Source organism: Hesperophylax consimilis, chromosome 8, assembly GCF_061612785.1.
Source record: "Hesperophylax consimilis isolate HC1 chromosome 8, BYU_Hcon_1.0, whole genome shotgun sequence".
NCBI lineage: Eukaryota > Metazoa > Arthropoda > Insecta > Trichoptera > Limnephilidae > Hesperophylax > Hesperophylax consimilis.
The window spans coordinates 1471202-1493538 of record NC_142843.1 but is presented as its reverse complement, the minus strand read 5'-3'; the positions used below and the strand labels follow the sequence as shown (position 1 = coordinate 1493538).

Genomic DNA, 22337 nt, shown 5'->3' with positions numbered 1-22337 from the left:
AATTAATGGAAATCATTGAAACGTTGCTTGAAATGGCTTTAGCCGTAGTTTGTGATCATATCTGAATAGCCAAGTACTCTCCCAATTTATTCTTCCCTATCTCCTACTCCTCCCCACTATATTCAGCCTCACAACATACACCAATTGTGGAGAGCTGATTGAATTAATGGAAATCTTCCATTAATTTATCCTTTTTTTCAATTTGGGAGACGGGGATCCATTTCTTGGATAACCAACACCACTGCCATAGGTCACCCCAAGTGGTTGGTTTGTCTAGGTCTTGGCGGCGGATGCGTGGCGGGCCAGATCGGAAACACTGGTTGAGGGAGACCCTTTAACGTCTCCAGCAGGACTCTATCGACCCTTCGCCTTGCATCACAGTGGGAGAAATGGTTTAGTACGTTCGTCACTCCTGAACACACTGACTATACCTGTTTCCTTCCCAGAACTTCATCTTCTTTATTTACTTGTAAAAGACCCTCCAAACAGCATCCTCAAAGATGACATGCCATGAGAGAAATTATTTTCCTCAGGTACTTCGGCGCAGAGCTAGTGTAAGATTGTCAACATTATCTTATAAAATATCTTTTATGTCTTTGGTTTCCTTTCTCTATGCCATCATCTTCTCACCACCAGCCATCATTATGGCGTGATCAATAAATAGATACATCCTGCACCAATAATTTAATATTGTTTAGCAAAAATATGGTAATATACCAATATCCAAAACTACGCAGTAAAGTTGAATGGCGTATACAGATAGAGTTCAATATCCTTGAAGACGTTGAATTTATATTTTTAAATGTGAATTATAAAATTCTTTCAATAGCTTATAAACTTGAATAAATTAACTAATGATTTTAATTAGCTTGCTATCATTTAATGACGCAAGGTCAAAATATCACATTTAATAATATAAAATAAATTAACATTTTTAATCAATGTATTACTTGTAGAAAAATGCGGCATTTCATTAATAAAACAATATTGACACCACAATAAAACAGATTGCAGAAAATTGAGTTGTTTCAATGTTTTAATGAGATATTTAAGTGGATAATTGTTTAGAAAATTTCTCGAATTGTTCAGTTCATGAAGTTCTCAGAAGAACTGAGTGTTGTTGGAGAATGTGGAACTTTCACTCAATTCTGAGCGGCATTCTTTAATTTAGTTAAGTACCTGTGATTGTGCCTGCCCTCAATGGAGAGGTGAGATCTATCTACTTCTGCTTGAGGCAACCTTCTCTTATTCAGGTAAACTATGTTCTCCACCTATTAAGATAATCAATAAAAACAGATAATCCATTAGCTACGTAAGGTAGATCGGGGTGAGAGCATATTGAGGGGGAGGCCTTCTACCTTTCTTGTAAATATATAAAGCAAAATTTTGGACTTTCATCAATGAACATAATATATTCATTAAATGAAAAAACACAATTTGTAATACACCACTTTACTATTAACTTAAGATAATTAGATACAGGCACACACATATATAGCTTCGTCAGGGCTTATTATTAACTAAAGATAATTAGATACACGAAAAAAGAATTCAAAATAAATTCTTAAGATACCTATATATTAACTTCAGTATGGGTATTACAAGGGAATGTGTCAATTATGATTATCTAGTGTGTCAAATGAATTTATTCAAATTATCCGAACCTAGAACATGTAGTGACTTTACTAGTTTGTATAAATTCAATAATTGATAGCCCTGAACTATTATACTTGATTTATGCCCATATACCTCGCAAACCATACATATATTCTGCTATCTAAGGTCAAACTTAGACTTGGACACTCTAATAAGCGTCTATTTTGCTCTTTTCCAATTCGTAGCAACATATGGTATTGTAGGATGGTGTGGTTGTGCTGAATATGTTATCACTCCAGTTATTACAGTACAAAAACTAATTTTGAGAATTATATTTAAATGCCAACCTATTCACCCCTCAAACGAACTATTTGCTAAAATTAGGGTCTTAGATATTCGCCGAGCTTTTTTTAAAGACATAGGTCAAAAAAAGTTTTTACACTATTTCATTTTTATTTTTATGTCACTAAATTCAAATGGGACAATATAAACAGGCATATTTGTAGATAAGTACGTATCATGATTAACCCGTGTTAAAGAGAAATAGGTATAATTTTGCATTTATTTAATCATCTTTTGAAATTACGATATGTATTTCTATTTTATTTAAATTATCGTTTTATCAGTTTAATCTTTATTTTTATTTCTGATAAGGTTTCTATAATTAATGTATTTTTTTAATTTTTGTTTTACCATAACACGTCCTTTTCCCTTGTGTTGTATTATTTGTTCTACAAAATATTATTTTGTTATTCTTACGTAAATGTCGCCCTCCGTGGTCGAGGGGTAAGGCTCTCGACTAGCAAGTTCGAATCCCGGCGTGCGTAAGTAAATTTTATTTGATTTATTTGTGTTATTTCATAATTCGTTAAAAATAATATATTTTTTTTTTTTTTTTTTTTTTTTTAATTATTTTTTATTTTTAATAATAAGTTTACATGGTACATAATTCATTTTACATCTTGGGTTTTTTTTACTACTCTTCCATTGAAAGCATTTGCTTGTGTATGGAAGGGGAGTGTACATAAATGTTGTTGTTAGTTAGTACTTAGATAATTCATTGTACATAAATGTATGTTTGCTGTAGTATTTTTTTTTTGATAGTAGTGAAGGATAATATATTAATATAATAAATTTTAATAAAGAAAGAAGGTTATGGAAAACTAAGGATATTTGTGAGATTAATTAAGTGACAGTAGTTTTTTTTTTCAGAATATTTTTAAAGTGTCTCTTGACAGAGAGCAGTATTTGGGTTTTATCATTAATGCTTCTGATTTCTTCTGGTAGACGATTGAAAAAAGTTCTTCCCTGGTAAGTATAATGATGTTGTGCAAAAGACGTATTTAGTTTTGGGCATAGAAAAACATGTCTAAGTCGCGTTCTGTTTTCATTTAAAAATTGATATTTATCTTTTTCTTTTATAATTTGGATTAATGAGTTTTTAATATATAGGTCTTTAAATGTAGGTACTTGAAATTCTTCAAACAGGCGTTCTGTTGGGTAGTCAAAGGATTTTTTTAATATAATTTTAATAATTGTTCTTTGTATAATTTCAATTGGAAGAAGGTTACATTTATACGCGGATCCCCAACTAATAATAGCGTATTGTAAAGTGGATTGAACTAAGGCATAGTAAATTAAATATAGATTTTTTATCGACAGAAAGTTTCTAATTCTTAAAAATATATATATTAATTTTCTAATTTTTTTTACTACTTGACATATTTGTTCCTTCCATTTCAGATTTTTATCAATAATTACTCCTAGATATTTAATTTCATTTGTTGTTTTTAGTACTGTACAGTTTGATTTGCAATAGTTTTGGCTGTGAATTTTAGTATTATTATGTATGACAATGTGAAAATTTTTAGGAGTATCATTTGTATGGATTGCAAATGGAATTACAAATGTCTTTTCATTATTAAGTGACAATAAATTGGTGTCGAAAAAATTCTTGAGCGTGTTGATGTCTTCTGTGGCCTTTAATTCTACTTTTTCCCAAGTCTTATCACTTATTATTAATACTGTATCATCGGCGTATGACGTGATTTGACCATGTAAAGGTTGAAAAAAAATATCGTTTACATATTGTGTTCTTGCGGTACGTATCAGAGTGGAAGATATTCTCAGTATCGCCTCGGTGTAAGACCACCATTCAGAATTAAAACGTTGCTTGAAATGGCTTTAGCCATGTTTGGTGACCAGATAGCCAGGCACTCACCCACCTTCCTCTCCCACGTCTCCTTTCCCTCCACACTACCTTCAGCCCCACAACATACTCCAATTATGAATGCCGTAGTCTCATTTTTTAAACACGGACTACCCATAATATGGGCATGAGACTAGTAGTTGAGAAAATCACCAAAATTGTAATTTAAAAAAAATTATAAACAAAAAAAAACATCGAGGCAATATCTACCGTATTATTGCGACAACTCCAATACGGAGACACAGTTGTGTACTCCACTGTTTTGTTTTCACAATAATCTCACATAATTCTCTACTGGAAAGTCCTCAACTCAGATTTAAAAATGTCGTTAAGACGTGATCAGAACAATAACGTTGTAATCTCTACAGATTCGATCAGCGCGCTGCAGCGTGGTGTCGGTAATCTTTGTCCTGTCGATTAAAACGAAATCTGTTTTGAAATCAAATGCAAAAGACGTGTTTGTTTTGATAATTATGACATATTTCCTGTTTGAAATTATACCTATTTGGGTTGAGCATGTAAGCCAAAGCTAAAAGCCGCCCCACAGGCTAGGCGGAAATACTTGCAGCATACAAAAATTGTACATTGATTGTACACTATTTATTGTTATATTTCCAGACAGAGGCATGATACCCTTTTATTATTCCAGAGGGCGATCATTTTACTCCTCAGTGCCTCCTGTGTGGAGCTAATATAAAATTAAAAAAAAAAAAAAAATAATATCATTACAAACTTATTCATACAATTCGATCCTACCGTTCTATCGTCGTTCAATATACCATTCACACAATCAATGCCTTTCTTTTAACATATTCAATATATCATTCACACGATCCAATGCCTTTCTTTCAACATATTCTATATACCATTCACACAATCAATGCCTTTCTTTCAACATATTCAATATATCATTCACACGATCCAATGCCTTTCCTTCGACATATTCTATATACCATTCACACGATCAATGCCTTTCTTTCGACATATTCTATATACCATTCACACAATCAATGCCTTTCTTTCAACATATTCAATATATCATTCACACGATCCAATGCCTTTCTTTTGACATATTCTATGTACCATTCACACGATCAATGCCTTTCTTTCAACATATTCAATAATGGGTCTTTAATAAATGAAGGGTTAATTATCATTGTTTGAAACGCCTTATTGATTCTGATTTCATAATCACCTATCTTAATATAACGTTATCAACATTGACACAGCTAGATTAGTAGTAGTAATTATCATAATTTATAATTGCATATATTAATTAACCTTGGCTGCGCGTAAGTGCTAATTACAGCGCATTACACCCTGCACAGAATGCATCAAATGGCATAATATGTAATCACAGTAAATGCCACAATAATCCTGCAGTCCTTGTGGCCTGGTAGTAACAGAAAGTTCATTAATAAATTATGGTGGAGATAAGATTTTTCCGCATTTTCCAATAACAAAGGGCTTGCTTTGTTCCTTTCAATCTACTGTCATCAGTAAAATTTATAAGGCACATCGGGGTTACATTTGATCCTAAACTTACTCTTTCAGATCATATAGTGGGATTGGTATCATCTTGTTATAAAACTTCTTGGATTTGTGATAATAATAAGCAAACAATTATCCAAGCCCGAAGCAATGACATCGATGTTCAACTGCCTTATACGATCTAAATTAGAATACGCTTCTGCTGTCTGGGCCCCATACCAGCAAAAATACATAGAATTATTAGAACAAATTCAAAAAAAAAATCTAAGATATCTTTATACGCATGGTGAATATGCATCAGATATATTTGCTCTCCGAAACGCACTACGAAAGTCTCCAATCTAGGAAAATTGGGATCCTTAAAGTAAAAGCTTTTAAAATCATGAACAAATTGAAAAAAAATGACTGCCCAAATTGTTTGTACCGAACAGCTACCGTCAGGGTCGACGCCACGACTTGCTATGTATTCCAAACGGACGTTCTGGCCCAGCATAGCATGACAAGAAGTATGGTGCTGCTAAATGATACCTCCAGGTCTCTTGACATTTTCAACATTGGCCTTGAAGATTCCAAAAGTTATTTTAGGTAAGAACTCTAAAATATCGGTTATTGTAAAATGTTTCATTTAAAGTTTTGTATATTTCATGTGTATTGTAATAGGATTACAGCAATCTGTATGCACAAAAAAAATCTCAGAGTTTGATTATTCGAGGTATTTGCTAGCAATTATAGATAATCAATAAAATATATTATAATTTAATAAAACCATAACACTCATATTCTAAGTATTAACTCCTTGGGCTAATTTGTTCGCTTTTGGAAACAACTCATACGGTCTCATATAAATCTTTGTAAATCCCTTACTGATGTCATGGTGAGAAATATGATCTAAACGGTGTCGGAAAGGTTAAATATCACGCTTTATATTCAAATCGAATAATATAGACCTAAAACTGAGAATACTCCTCATCAAGACCTATGTATGGAGTATCTTGATGTACGGCTGCGAAACATGGTGCCTATCCGAAAGAGATAAACGGAGACTAGAGGCTTTTGAGATGTGGTCCTATAGAAGACTGTTAGGAATTTCCTGGAGAGACCATATTACAAATGAGGAGGTTCTCCAAAGAATCAAAGGAAGAAGGCACCTGGTCAGGACCTTGTCCGAAAGGCGTGCAAGATGGATCGGCCATGTTATACGACAAGAAGGCCTCTTGCATGTCATAATAGAGGGTATGACCGAGGGGACCAACTCTAGGGGACGCCCACGCCGAGAGTACCTGGAGGACCTGCTGGTGGACGTGCAGAAGTCAAAAGAGCCGCACAAGACAGGGAAGAATGGAAGAGGAGATTAGATGAAATTGCTGCAAACCAATCCCAGGATTGAAACCAGAGAGAGATATTCAAATCTAGAAGGAAACCATAAAATAATTAAAATGTGCACTTTTATGAAACCACAGGTTACGAATGCAAATTGAAAAAAATATCAATGGGCCAAGAGATACCAGTTGGAGAAGTCAAAGGTTCTCCTTAAACCAGCCTCTCCTGATCCGGCACGCCAAGCAACTGGAGGGCAGGCGCATCCTGAACACACCTCGTCCGATGAACCTGGGCACTCCTGCTAATCACCAAAAGTAGCGAACTACTTGGGGTGACCTTTGGCAGAGGTGTTGGTTGGCTTGATCAATATTAATGTGAGTAATAGCATAACGTAGTTTACATTATTTATTTACGCCCTAAGGGGCTTTTACAAAGATAGGTAACAAGCAGAGATGTGCAAAATGGGTACACAAAACCATTTGAAATGCAAAATGGAAATGGGTCAAAACTTTTCCATTTGAAAATGCAAAATGCAAAATGGTTTTTAGAAAAGCATTTCAAATGCAAAATGCAAAATACCTATTTTCAAAATGAATTGAAAATGCAAAATGGTTTCTCAGTTCAAACAATTAAAATAATTATAGAATTTTTAAACAATTTTGTCATTTAACAATGGACATCAATGTAGAACAAACATATTACATGATGGTAAATCCAAAAACACCACTACAGATTATGAAACCACAAAAAATTTGCGTGGGACTAATGTTGCCAACGTAAAAACATAGAAACTGCTATCTAACATTTAATATTACAGCGTCATGGCCCCATGTTCAGTATTTGAATCAGTATTTTTTGTAATGGTATCACTCAATTGCCAGGGCTCCTACCAGGGAGCAACTTGACAAATGTAAATTATCTCTCATAGCGAGGTTGAGGACCGACTGATATTTGGGGCTTATGAAAAAAAGATGAGTGGAGAAAGTAGGAAGAATGTTGCAAAAAGCATTTAAAATGGAAAATGCATTGAGAAAAGCATTTAAATGCAAAATGGTTTTTAGAAAAGCATTTAAAATGGAAAATACCCATTTTGCATTTTGCATTTCCATTTGAAATGGATTTATTTTAAATAAAGCACATCTCTGGTAAATAGTAATACAGTTGTGTTCGGTACATAGTTAACAATAAATAATGATTTATGATTAAATTAAGGTAAATTATTAATGTAAATTTTAAATTATATATAAAGAAACATAGAAATATAAAAATAAAAGTGTATTCACTACGGAGTCGTTAATTCATACATATCAGTAAAGTGATTAAAAAGGATTCGTTTTATAACTAATGCGGAATCTTTAAACATGTCTACAATATTCCCAAATTTATTGCCAAAATGATGTAGTCTATTTATAGGTGTATGAGCTTCATAGTTGGTTTTAAATTTTTCAGAAAAAAGACTTTGCCTCGTATTTCTGGTCGGGACGTAAAATTTTATTTTATTATGCATGTATGTATGGTTAAACTTGGTAGATAGTTATAATAAAGAGATTAATGAGTTCCTTAAAACAGACAATCTGCCTAGCTAGAAATTGTACATATTTAAATTAAAATAAACTTGCATTGATGCAAATAAAATGATTAAAATATAACTACTTTTGTATACGGCCTCGTATTCCTCAGGGCTGTGCTACACTGTAAATATAAACAATTATGTTACTGATCATAATGCTACTGATTATGTTTTAGTGCAATCTGCCATTGCTTTATTCCGGTGTAGCTAGATAGGTACCTACCATTCTCTTCGTTCTTCTTTCTGCTTTATTATTGGATAACAGTCTGTCACTTTAAGCAGTGAATCCGAAAATATGAAAGATTTCTCACGCGAATTATATTGTTAAATTTATATTATGATCATAATACTTTTTTATTCAATTGGAAACCAGACAGAAAACCCACTTCCACTTTTCACTTTTACTTAATAATTACACTTGAAACAAAACGCGATGATAAAATTAATATTGAATAGAAGCCGGAACATGACTTTCAGATATCAAAGCCATAAAAAGACAGATTAATAACATACAACGTTATCTCTCAAATATATAATCAAAAATAATAAACGAATAAAAAAATGAAAATTATTAATAACCGCTCAGTGGTTTCAGAATTCTTGACCGGACATCAGAAGGCACGGGTTCAATTCCCGTTGGCGGCATTTATTTTTACTCGGGAGATATATTCAATTTGTATTGATGTTACCCCTTATGCTATGCGCAAAACCTTGTGTAATAAACATTTGTTTATCATTAAAAAATAATAATATTTGACAAGTAAAAATATTTCACCAATAAATGAAGATAATTATATGTCTCGACGCCATCTAGTGAGAAATTTAGCACTAACAAAGCCTTTCCTACAAAAATAAAGTTGGTTGTTTACAGGTGAAAAAATATAATAAGCAGTAATTTTTGATTGAGGTACTAGTACATATTGAATTATCTGGCGGGTTGGAAATAAGCCGAAATGGCTCAGTGGTTTCAGAGCACCTGACCGGACATCAGAAGTCACGGGTTCAATTCCCGTTGAGATATTTTCAATTTGTATTGATATTTCAGGCAAATAATTGTTATTGCTTATAATTATTTGTGGGTAATGATATTGCGGACCCCTCAGCAAAATAAGGAGCATCCAACCCTATTGTTACCCTCGTAAACCACATTCCCCTATCTGACATTTTTTCCATTCTCAAAAATAGATCCCGCAATGTTTGGGCAGAGTATTTGCACATTGCTAGTCAATCCAAGAGAGCATGCTATGCTTCGATACAAACGATTATACCATCAAAACCTTGATTTCAATAATTCCCCCATTTCTCCAAAAAATACATCTCCTCACTTATTTGAATGAGGATTGGACATTGTTCGGTTCCTTCTCACCTTTTTAAAATTCATATGCTTGACTCCTCAGATATATATATATATTCTGTGGTCTAGAAGTGGGAACTTTAGAGCACTTATTTTTTGCTGTCCCTCTCTAAACATATACCCTATCTTCTATCTAAAATTACCTTCCCTCCATTCTACATCTTATTGCTTCTAATTTCGACTCCAATCTTCCATATAATTTTGAAAGTTGCCAATTTAAACAAAATTAATATTTAAATTCACCTTACACCTTTCTCTCCATAATTTTGAAATGATGGCCAAGAACAGAGTGAAAGCCAAAAACATTTGAAGAAAATAATTTCAACGTTACATTTCGTCAAGTCATTATTGTCGCATTAAATAGAAACTTGTTAGGTATACCTAACGAAAACATAAAAACATTTATATATTATGACTCACATAAATATAACAGAATGGATAATTTTGACAAACTTAGAACTAAGCTTACAACATGCTCGTATACGACTGAATATGGATGTTTATCAGTTGTATAAAATTAAAACGTTTAAATTATTACGTTTATTAGTAAGTCCCCTTTGTAATTTTGTTTTTCAAGATTAGATCTTACTTTATTGTGTAATATGACTAGAACTATTTAATAAAATTTGCTAATTTGTATTACTACTAAAAAAACATTCAAATGACAAAATGTATTTGTCCTTGTTTCTTTAATCTGTTTATCCTTTAACCATTCCAATAAATGTACATCTTCTGGATAATAAATGTGCATCTTCTGGATAATTAATGTACATCTTCTGCATGGTAAATGTACATCTTCGGGATAGTAAATATATATCTTCTTGATAATAAATGTATATCAATTGAAAATAATACATCTTCTGGATAATAAATGTACATCTTCTGGATAGTAAATATATGTCTTCTGGATAAATAATTTATTATTCTACTCATATTCCTATAACTCCCTCCTTTCTCAATTTTGTCCAAATTTTAGTACGCATGTCATAGAATATTATTAGAGTAGTTATAGAATAGGTATAAGAAGTTTTAAAAATGTATAGCTAAATAAAATCCTAAATGATGTACCTACCTACCAATATCATTATAATACCTAGATGTGTGTAACTCGCCTATTTTATATTGAAAACCAAATGTATTTTTGCAGTTATTTACATTTCGTAACTATTAATTCAATGCCGGTGCGATAAAACTAATCTCATACTCGAGCACATAATATTTCATAGATTGTCCGTAACGATGAATTGATCAACAATACGTGCAAAAAATATAAACAACCTCCAAATCAGATTCATTGCGATACTCCAACCTTTGCTTTACTTCTACAGGGAAGTATTCGCCAGCAATCCGCCAAGGACGTGAACAATGAACACTGCTTCGTCAGCTCAAACAAACAAACAATTCATTTCCAATTGAATTCAGCTGATTCAATTTCATTGAATTTTTGTGAATCACTCGCTAGGTGGCGTTTACCCGGCGTTGCACGGTGACTTACAGATGATTTGGAGTAAAGTCTTGAGGTTGTGAGAGTAACTGAGTATTTATTTCACATGATTGTGCCATGTATTCCTCATTTCCAAGTCATACATTCTCCTTCTACCTCTTTCTTCGTTCAAATTATTATTTGATGCATGACCTCAGGCATCCACGACTTTTTGCTACCATTCATTTCGTGTAGAATCAAAATCCACATTGACACTGTTAAAACAACATTCATTCATATCTCATTCCAGCGCAGACATAATGCCATATCTCGATCGTCCCCGACTTTTCCTACCATTCAAACTCTCTAAACACTCCTGGCACTAATAAGAACGAACTCGGATGAATGATATTGAAAAGCTTACTGGACAGACAAAGAAACATTCAATTTTATAGGTACATATTTAAGATTTAAGTTTAAAAGCAAGGGGCTGAAAGAGAAAAAAACGTAGTTTATGTTTCTTAATTTTTTAGATGTTTTTTTTAATTATAATTCACTCGATAAATGTGGTAAAATCCATGTAAAGTGATGTATTTTAATTTTAACCCCTCAGGCCTCTGGCATATTCTTATTTTTTTATGTACTAAATCTTTGAATGCAAACATAATTTTTTTTTAAATGGCTTTTAACGTTTTTTCGTCTAAACACTGAACTAATATTACTGGTAACATACAATTAATTAGGCAAATGTATTATATTGCTACCTCATTTTTTCCTTTCATTGTAAAAATATATATGTTTTAATTCTCTTTTTACGTTTACCTTACTTTATACGTGTTTTCGCCGTAACACTGAAAAATACACATTTTACTATGAACATTACTGCCACTTCATTTTTGTGTCGTTTCGTATAAAAATAATTAATCAAGATTCATAATTTTTCTACAAATTGCGGTCGGAATCTTTGGTTTCGTAGAAGTTTACATTTTAATTCTGCTGTGGTAAACTTCTAGATTTGAATATAAAGCGTAGTTTTTTCTATTTCTAACACCGTTTAGATAATATTTCTAACCTTGACTCTAAGGGAGAGAACGATTTCTATGAGACCAAAAGCGAACAAATTAACAAAAACTATAACAATTGCCGATAATCTTCCATTTCATAAGATTTTACGAAGAGTTGCACCGCCATCGGTAAAAGAAATGTAAATAAGTAAATAATACAAACATTCCCGGGTTACGAATAGTAATAATAATATTTGAAAACCTCCTACTACCACCACAGTAAGAGGAAAGTGTTGCCTCGACGCCTTGGTGAGACCCAGACGCGATGCCAACGCAACCTACTGCCCGGTCTAAATATATTTAGGCTATATAATATGTGCAAAATATTAAGGTAAAAGTAAGTCAAACTGAACTCCATTGCAATTCTTGCACGGTGACGTGGTATTATCCAGTTTTCCACCTTCCACCCGAGCCCTTAATTTACAGGTAAAACCATATACTTATCTTACCTCTTATCAGCGTCACCGTGCTGTGTATAATAGTACCATAGCAATAGTAATAGTGCATAATGGTTGCCTTTAATAATGGTAATAATGACATCGTTATCTGCGAACACAATGCAGATAAATAACTTATGCACGGCATTAGAATAGGTGTACTAGTCCGTGCAGGTGCAATAGCTAAAAGTGAAGGAATGTAAATTTGCGATTGGCATATACCTATAAATTCACTTTCAATATGATCGATTATTTTTTTTACAACAACAATATCGAAAGATATTACAGAGTTACCATTTAATATTACTCGTAATTCGGTTGAATAGTTAGTAGGTAACAACCAGTGGCTTGCATTGCTTTGTAACAAATAGAAACATTTTCCAATGCAAAACTATTATGACATTTAAAATATATTTACAATTTAAAAATAAAAATGTTTTATTTTTTATTTGTTGAACTTTTAATGTTATAATATTTTTTTCATGTTTCTACGCCCAAATTATTGAAATAATACTTCGTTTCAACAAAATGAATACAAGAAACAACTATTTACGTCAGGTAGACGGAAAAACACGCGCAAAATTGTTAGGTTCTTAGTTTGGGTTATTTATAAAGTTTGCATATTTAATTACATTGAAGCGGCAAACGGCATATCTTAAGATCAAACATGGTGCCGAAACACAGGAAATTTTGAACTTTGATTGAAAAAAATGGTTTTTGCATTTTTACCATCTTAACCAAGGAAATAGTTGGTTCTTGTAGTTATTATGTTGAAACGTTTTAAAATAATTTGTAGTTTATGTGAAGCAGACGAAGTAGGTACCTACCAATTTAAAAAAAAAGTTACATACCTACATTGATTTTTTAAATAAAATACTTGTCCTCAATACTGGGAATTATCTACCAGGTTACAGGGGGAAAATAATCGAATTGATGTAGCTTTATCACTAGGCGGTAGATACTCGGAATCACGCGCTACATACTTAGCGGAATAACTGACCATTGTTTCGATTATTAACGTGGTTGAAATATCAACATGTTTCGTTTATTCGCATGTTTTTATGCTATCTGCTATCAACGTGATAGTTTATCAACATAGTACGAGTACTAACGTGATTTAAATACATTCATCTACACGTTTATGAACATGTTTAGGTGGTCAACCTGTATCGATTATTCATCAACATATTTATAATATAAAAATGTCTCGTTTATCAACATTTTTCGATTATGCCCAACACTATTTATTCTAAACGCTGAAACTATAAACTACTACTACTAACTACACTAAGGATTTGCAAATAAAATCGACAGGGCAATTTAAAGAGTTCTATGTTTAGTGATGTCATTATTCAACCTGATAATTAATAAGGGGTAAATATTTGCAGAAGTTCGGTTTGACGAAATTACCGAGTAAATATTTGAAGGTTTTGATATAATTTGAGATTTGCGAAAAGCATTATAGTTGTTTATTTTTGGGGTGTTATGCCGTGTTGCGCTACCTCCTTCTTTAGCCAAAGTTTCGGACAACATTGTCACTCATCAGGGCAGATGAGTAAACATCATATATTATATAATTCACTAGCTTTACACAGAGTTTTTCATCAGATGTAGACAGACAGTAATTTCGCGCCATTTTTAATGCATCTATTTAAATTTCACTTTTATTTTCGGGTTTTTGAATTCAAATATTGTAATCGACACTGATAGACTCGTTATCGATGACAATGCATTCTATCAACTCTTGGTGGCGATCACATACATACACGCGAACATATACAGATTTCTCTGAAATCGGATAACATTACAGCAGTTAATATACTAAATAAATGTCGGTTCTACCCCGTTGCGATTTTACTCAGTTTTAGTGCGGTTGACTACAATCCCTGGGAAGTTAGGTTCAATCCTCAAGTCAAACCTTTTTTTAAAGTTTTAAAATATATTTTCAAATAGATGTTTTATAGTTTTTAAAAAACATTATTTTTTTAAAATTGATTTTTCTCTTGTTTTGAAGTGTGCAAAATTTCGTCAAGAATTATTAAAATTCTAGTGTAGAGAAGTGCAGACTCTCGATTTGAAGGTCAAGTGGGCAAAAATTCACTAATCTCGGAATAAAACTGTAGGTTTTTATCAAAAGCAAAAGATTTAAAAGATTTTAGGCACATTTTTTTCAAACACTGATTGTTTACATCAATAACAAGCGTAGCGTATTATTGATAAGGTAGAAAGATCTTATCATCTTGTCAATATTAACGTTAGTTTGTAGCCAATTAGTTAGAAAAAAAATATATATATAAAGATTGTTTAAAATGATTATAAATAATTACCATCTTCCCAGGTATTTCCTGCAGTATTTTCCAACAAGGAGCCTCCGTTCGGTGACACGTCTTTCATCAGGATGGTATCCATATTAGAGAGGTTCACAAAAACGGAAAGTTGTCAAATAACTTCAGTTTTCCACCAAAAACAACAATTATAACATTTACACAACACGGCAACACGTCACTCTCACTGAATTATTATAGCGCGCCACAAAAGTAGGTACTATGGTAGTAACCCACTAAATCAATCATAAACTATTCAGGTATCAACTATTTGCAGTCTCGCAAAGTGCACGTAATGTCTGTTACATTATAACGTCAACGTAGACGTATATTAGTTGTATTCCCATTGAGTTCTGGCAGCCAACTGTTGCAGCAGTCTCCGCGTTCTCCAGTGCTCCAAGCAGCCTTTGGCAGCTGTTATTGTTTGGTAAACACTAGTATTATTATCAACGCACGGTTATTAATTTAATGACACGCTGTTTTATAAAATGTGCTGACGCGCGCGGAGAGTTAATATACGCGTAGATAGGCGGGATTCAATCTAATACTTTCCATACGCGATATTATCAAATTACGGGTGATTGACTTTAAAGTTGACACAAAGCGGTAGGCGCTACGAGCTACCAGTTCTGTGATAGGTCCACAATACTCTACAGTCCTCAGTCCACTGCGGGCGCCGGGCGGAGTGTGGAGGTCGCCGGAGAAGCGATGAAGCGACAAGTGGTGTGGTGGTATAGGTTCTGGTTCTCGCTGCACTGCGAGGAGTGACTGGTAGCAGCTACTAGCTAGTGTGGTTAGACGAGGAGAAAGCAGCTAGGTCAGGTGGTACGTGGTACAGAGAGTACTGAGTAAGTACCCGGGCAGGCGACTAACAAAGGGAGAGCCCTATAATAGCTATCTGACATCGTCACGCCTTTCACTCTTGATAAAACTATAAATTCCAACAACAAATACTATATATTACATTGAACTCATCGACCTAGTATATCGATGATTGAAACTATCCACATATTGCACGTTGTTGTAAAGCAAATATGTATTGAACCAATGTTTGTTCAAGCCAACGCTTGGTGGTGTTAATTATTATCTTTTGTTTTTGCGAAATTTTTGACCATCGAAAATCTTCTCTAGGTTTTAGAAAACTTTTCCACGAGTACCTTACAAAAACTACTGTCTTAAGCTGATAAATAACTTCAATGTGATATTTTCATATCTGACATCAAATGAAAATTTGAAACAGAAAAAGAGCTTTAGCCTCGGCTAGACTGAGCTTCAATTCTTTGTTTCGACCGAATCTTTGTCTGATTTTCTGTTTGTAATTTTCTTTTGTGAGTCGGTAATATTGTATTCAATTATTAAATATTACAATTTAAGGTATTACTCATTGAAACGCAATTGATATTTATGCCATCTGCCAGCGCAGGCCCGTGAGTAATCACGGAATAGGCTGAAATCTAGACAAATCAGTTGCAATTTAAAATTATAATTAAAATAATTTTTTCTTAAAAATAATGTATTATAGTTAAGTACTTTAACGCGTGTGTGAATTCTTCACAGAATCAGATCAAATTTTAAAATAACATTTCAATTTAAAGAAAATTTAAGTTCATTGAACCAGCGTTACGCGGGACGCACATACAATCGAAATTAGTATTTTTGATTCCGTTTGATAAATTCATCTTCATTCTTATTTTGATAAATTCAAAAAAATATATTCCTAGCCTATCTATATCTCATTTTTGCGCCAGAATAGCGGTAGATTAATTTCCTTGTTCAAAACAATGCCAAGTATTTCTAGGAACTCGGAATCTATTGAAATTTTACGACTCGTTTTAGATACCTGTTCTTAAGCAGTCAACACATTCATGGGAAATACCTGGTTAAATTAACTTTAATCGTTTCATATTACAAATGAGAAAAAACCAATGAAATGTATCTACGAATACATACTCCTAAATACTTAACTTTATATAATATTATTCAGTAACTGGGTATCTAGTACGGTAGATCGATAAAAACCCTATCTCAATACGATATTGACAAAATCCGTCTGTGGTCAGTTAGCGATATTTGTGAGCACTGTCAGAATGTGATTCCGTCAGTTGGTAGACAAAAGCCGCTGCTCTTAGCGGGGCCTCCTACTCCAATAAGCTGTCAACATGCCTTCATTTTTGTTCGTTACTTTCGTTATGCAAAATAACTGACTTATTATTGAATGAAGATGAACTAACTGAACGAAATCTGTACACCGTCTTCGTTAATTTATCTATCAATTGATTCCGTTCCAGCTTCATGAAACGAAAGTTGTGACTTGTGACTAATGACCTCATGAATTAATTAACTCCATTTTTAGTGTCGAAAAGTACACGCGGACTGCCAATGCACATTAAGGTTAATTTTTCAATTCAACATTGCCAATTATTTATTAGTATATTTAACTTTGACATGGCCGTCTGACGTTTAAGGACGTCAATTCATAGAGAGATGCGCCAGTGTTGCCAGCGTATATTGATTTCTGATTTATTGCTTTATCAATATCTGTTTTTTATCAACAGCGCTACCGTGCTCGAGATCGTCGATAGTTACGCCTTTCGATCAGATGTTGTAAAGTTATCGATTTCACGGTGTTAAATACTACTACGGTACTATTTAAAACACATTGGTGGTTCTGGTCGCCGCTCAGTCATTTGTCGCAACGAATCGCTCAATTTAACATATACTTCCTGTACCTACATTTACAGGCTTGTTACATAGTATGTAATGCATAATGCTTGTATCAGCGACAACATAATTAGAAATTGATCTTTGAAATGACCACGATTACATTTGAGATTTAACCCCTCGGGCTAAATTGTTCGCTTTTAGGAACAGCTCATATGGTCTCATAGAAATCGTTGTGTCTCCTTTACTCTTATGGTTAGAAATATGATCTAAACCGTGTTAGAAAGAGAAAACACCACGCTTTATATTCAAATTATAAGTTAACCACAGAATTAATCAAATGTACATCTCAATAAAACCAAAGGTTTCGACCGCAATTAGTAAAAAAAATTACGAAACATCCTTAGTTTTTTATTAATTATATTCATATGAAACGAAAAAAAGAGGTAACAATGACGTTTCTAATATATTTGCCTAGTAAAATATTTTTTCTTTACGTTATTAGTAATTTTAGTTCAGAGTTTCGACGAAATAACGTACTTTTTTATGTTTGCTTTCAAAATTTTAATATTTCAAAAATTATATTATTACTAGCTGTACCCCGCCACCCATTGCAGTGTCTCTGTCTGTGCAAATAGAGACACAAAGCGTATGTTGCTTTTGCGTCCAACAGATGGAATGCAACATTGTCTTAAAATTGCAAAGCAATCGGTGAAAAGAACTTTTGGATATTTAAGATATTGAACAAAACAACATTTACACTTTTATTTATGTAGATTTTTGATTATAAAATTTATATACATATTTCATCACATTTCAAAAAAATGTTTTTAGTTTCGGATACGTTCGGAATTATTCCTATTTTATTTTATTAGTCATTTGGGTTAAGTCAACATTTTTCTGGCACAAACATGCCCTTTTCATGGCAGTCTTACAAACTGATAACGTTGTATCAAACACTATCAACGTCGGAGTCTTGTACTTCCGATTATCACATTCCTTAGAGACATAATACATCTTGATAGCTAGGTATATAATTAACTGATTCATAGTTTGTTTTTATCTGTCTTAGAAAAGTAATCAAACACGTTTTTATATCATGGTAATTATGTGTACTTTGTGATCATGATAACTGAACGAATTACGAACAAAGGCTTTAATTCCTATATTGGCCGCAATCATCATCAACAGTGTAAATGAGCTGGTAAGTTATGAACTGTTAAAGTCTTATTCATATTTGCACTTAGCTTAGGTAAAACATTTTATCTGTGTCATTCACACTCTAGGCAGCTGCGGAGATTGGCGTTTCCTTTTCATTTCTAGCTCTAGCAGTGTGGTTTATGTCAAATATCACCATTGATATCTATCTAATAATGTGAAATCAGTCCCACAGCGAAGTCAGTATTCTAATCACGTAGGACGCAGTCCCGGCATAAGCCAAATTAATGGCGCCTCGAGCAATTATTAGATTTTAAGCGCCTTTGGGAATCAACTACATTAGAGTAAGTACCGTAAAATAGGGTGATTTTGCTCAATTTTCTAACTCTTGACAGGCCAAGATGCCAAACAAAACGTCTGTAACCCAGTGGATCTTCCGACGACCCCATGCATTTTTCTGTCTTATGAGCTTTTAAACTATAGAAATCCCAATTATTCAGTCAATTATTAATGGTAACTTATACTAAAATGATTTGTCAAGTAATTAAGCTAATATAAGGAGGATAGTAATTTTGGAAACTATCTACTCCCCCACTTGGCTGCGGGATATTTAATATGAATATCGCACAAGAGTCCAAACTGCTCCCAACCCTCTAGAGCCAGTGAGACTATGGCATCCCAAATTTGGGTATGTTGTGAGGCTGAAGGTTATTGGAGAGGGGAAGGAGACGGGGAAGAGGAGTTTGTGGGAGTATCTGGCAATTCAGTTCTGGTCACCAAACACGGCTAAAGCTATTTCAAGCAACGTTTCAATTCTGAACATCGTCTTTAGGTCGATTCTGAGAGTATCTTCCACTCCGAAACGTGCCACAAGTATATTATATATTATTTTAAATTAATAAATTTTGAAATAATAAAAATGAATCAAATAAAATTTACTTGCGCCCGCAGGCATTTAAACCCGCGATCTTCGGCTTGCTAGTCGAAAACTTTACCCCTCGACCACGGAGCGAACCAAAACAACATTTACATTTTTATTTATATAGCCAGGGTTCCATGATAACTCAACACAGTGACAATTCAACACACATTTAAAAAGTGGTATAAAGTCATTAGAAACGATGAAAAAAAAAACTTAACCTAACCTACTTAACCGAGAATAAAGTTTTTATTTCATCACTTTCCATGACTTTATATAACTTTTTTTAAATTTGATGATTTATAAATTTTATGATTTATCCGGTCACCATAGACAGATAGATAGAAGATAGATGACTGTCAAAAACTATGATTTCTGTAAATGGAACTTGTACCGTTAATTCTAAATACATAAATAAGTATGTTTAACACTTGTCGAAAATACAAGTGATAAAAATAGAAAAAAAAACTGTCATCACAGTTTCCTTTTGGAGTGGGGTGACTTTGATATATCTACCATTTTTTACGATACGCCAAACCACAAAAAATGCCAACTCGAATATTCAAGTAGTTGTATAAATATATCGATAGAGACTGGTGCACTTCATACTTTTTATGTGACCGAAACTATTATAATCGTCGAGGAATTTATAAACTGTATTTTTAATTTCTCTGTCCGCAAACATTAAAAAAACAGCTTCACAATTCAATCATCGATGTTTTAATATCACTCATATTAATGTAAGATCTAATCCGTAGATGGCACTAGTGGTAGTCTATTAGGTTACCCATATATGCCGTTAACTGTAGACTATTGTAGAGTACGAGTGGATAGTAAATAATGTGGGAACCTCGAGGATGGGGTCAATATTATTCCAACTGCCTGCTAATTAAGATATTAGAGCCCGTTGTCAATCTATCATATTAAAAGTACAAGTGTTTTGTTGGAGCCGGAGTTTTATTTAATAAGACAGTTTGTGAGAAACCCCATTGACCCAACATATTTTTAATATTTTTTGTAACTAGAAATTAACTAATTTTACACGATTTTTTTAATCATCATTGTGTTCACGTTGCCCGAAAAAAATCATTAGAAAGAAGCGAGTAATTTCTGAGTGGTAGCTAAGATTGATGCCCGCGATGATCAAAGTTTTCTCTCGATTCAAAAGTCGCCCCATATTACGATATATAAATATATATTTACTATTTTCCGTACAGTTGTAACTTCTAAATCGTATTGTACTGTATTGTATTATGCTTTGCACGGTTTCACAAAGCAGTATGATGAATATTGCTGTTCACACAATAGATAAAGGTATACGAGGGGCGCTGAGGTGCTCGCTGATGCCGCCGCTTCTTCGGTAATGGTCTCCTCCATAGGGTTTACCTTCACAGTGTAGTGGTCGATAAATTTGACTGTGATGATTCCGAAAATTACGGGTTGGATTCGCACATATCCACTCATTCACCAAGTTATTTAATTAATATTAATATATAAATATTCAAACTACCCACTGCGATTTAAAGCCCATAAATCCATCAAGATTTTACCGGTTTTCCCATATGTTTAGGTTCTATAAATTTGGCACAAGCGATTGCTCAAAATCTTTTTTCCAAACTTGCCATAATATGTCAAAATTCGCTCGAGTGGGTATTTATTTAATCGAATATACGAGTAAGGTCGTTGGGCGCGTTACAAAGTTAGCACAGTTGTAGATAGTTATAAAATAAAATAATAATATCTTGATAAATACAGCGCTTCAGAAAGATAGCGCTCGGAGTTACTTGATCTAAGTTCTTATGAATAAGTCCGGGCCTGCTTGTAGGTAACCACATCGTTTTTCTACAAACTAATGTCTAGTTTCTCTCATAAACAGTGTTAAAACCGCAAAATAGAAAGAAATTCGCAACGATAACCTGCTGGATATGTGTGTAACTATTTGATTGCAACATGTTTATTTGTAAGCGCTTAGTTTCGTGCACTATCCACTGCGCCACCCTTGAAGTAGTGGTAACAGTCAAAGGGATGTTTCTCTTCGATCCTGATCTTCCGTTCTCTTGTGGTCCTGACGGCTGGAGTTATTTACTTAGTCCCGAGGGTTCTTCAGAAGTATCTTCTTCACTATCCCACCGTTTTTTATAGGAGTCACATCTGGCCACTGTACTGCCTGTGAAGGATTCCAATGACCATCTTCCCGTTCCACTGCTTACTGTTTCTCGTTTGGACTACCTGTGGCTTGTCAGAAGCTGTAACTGCTGTTCTTGTGTTGTAAGCTGCCGTGGGAACATGTTTGTTATTTGTCCTTTCTACTTTCCTCTTCTAATGTAGTATGTTCTTCTTTATAAATGTTGTCACTCCACTAGATTCAAGCACAGTAGAACAAACTGTAAATAGAATACGTAAACTTTATTACGTATTCCTCAAACTGAGAAATATATTACATAAATCTTTGCTACTAAAGGTTTACTATGCATTAGCCCAATCAGTTCTGCAATACGGAATAATAGGATGGGGAGGAGCGTATAAAACCAACTTAACCCCACTTGAAATAGTACATAGAAGACTCATCAAAATAATTCTAAAGAAACAATTAGACTATTCAACCCAAAAATTATTCGATGAATTCAAAGTATTACCAATAAATAAAATTTATCAAAAAACGCATTACTACAAATCCGTAAAGACAAACTAACAATAAAGTCATTCAGCACCAGACGGAGAACCTTAGGACAAATAATAATCCCTAAACTTAATACAACAGCCCAACATCATTACACATACTCGGCAATAAAATGCTTTAACGAACTCCCT

The 22337-nt window shown here is 33.5% G+C and overlaps 1 protein-coding gene across 1 annotated transcript in view; it reads right to left on the bottom strand.

The window, feature by feature from the left end:
* The window catches only part of LOC149421381 (uncharacterized), a 69947-nt gene extending 54481 nt beyond the window's left edge, over window positions 1–15466 (bottom strand). Inside the window, exon 1 of the mRNA XM_089634369.1 lies at window positions 14792–15466. Within this exon, the coding sequence (XP_089490495.1) occupies window positions 14792–14873 (82 nt within the window). The 5' untranslated portion in view covers window positions 14874–15466. The remainder of the gene's footprint in view (window positions 1–14791) is intronic.
* Between the last annotated feature and the right edge of the window lie 6871 nt (window positions 15467–22337).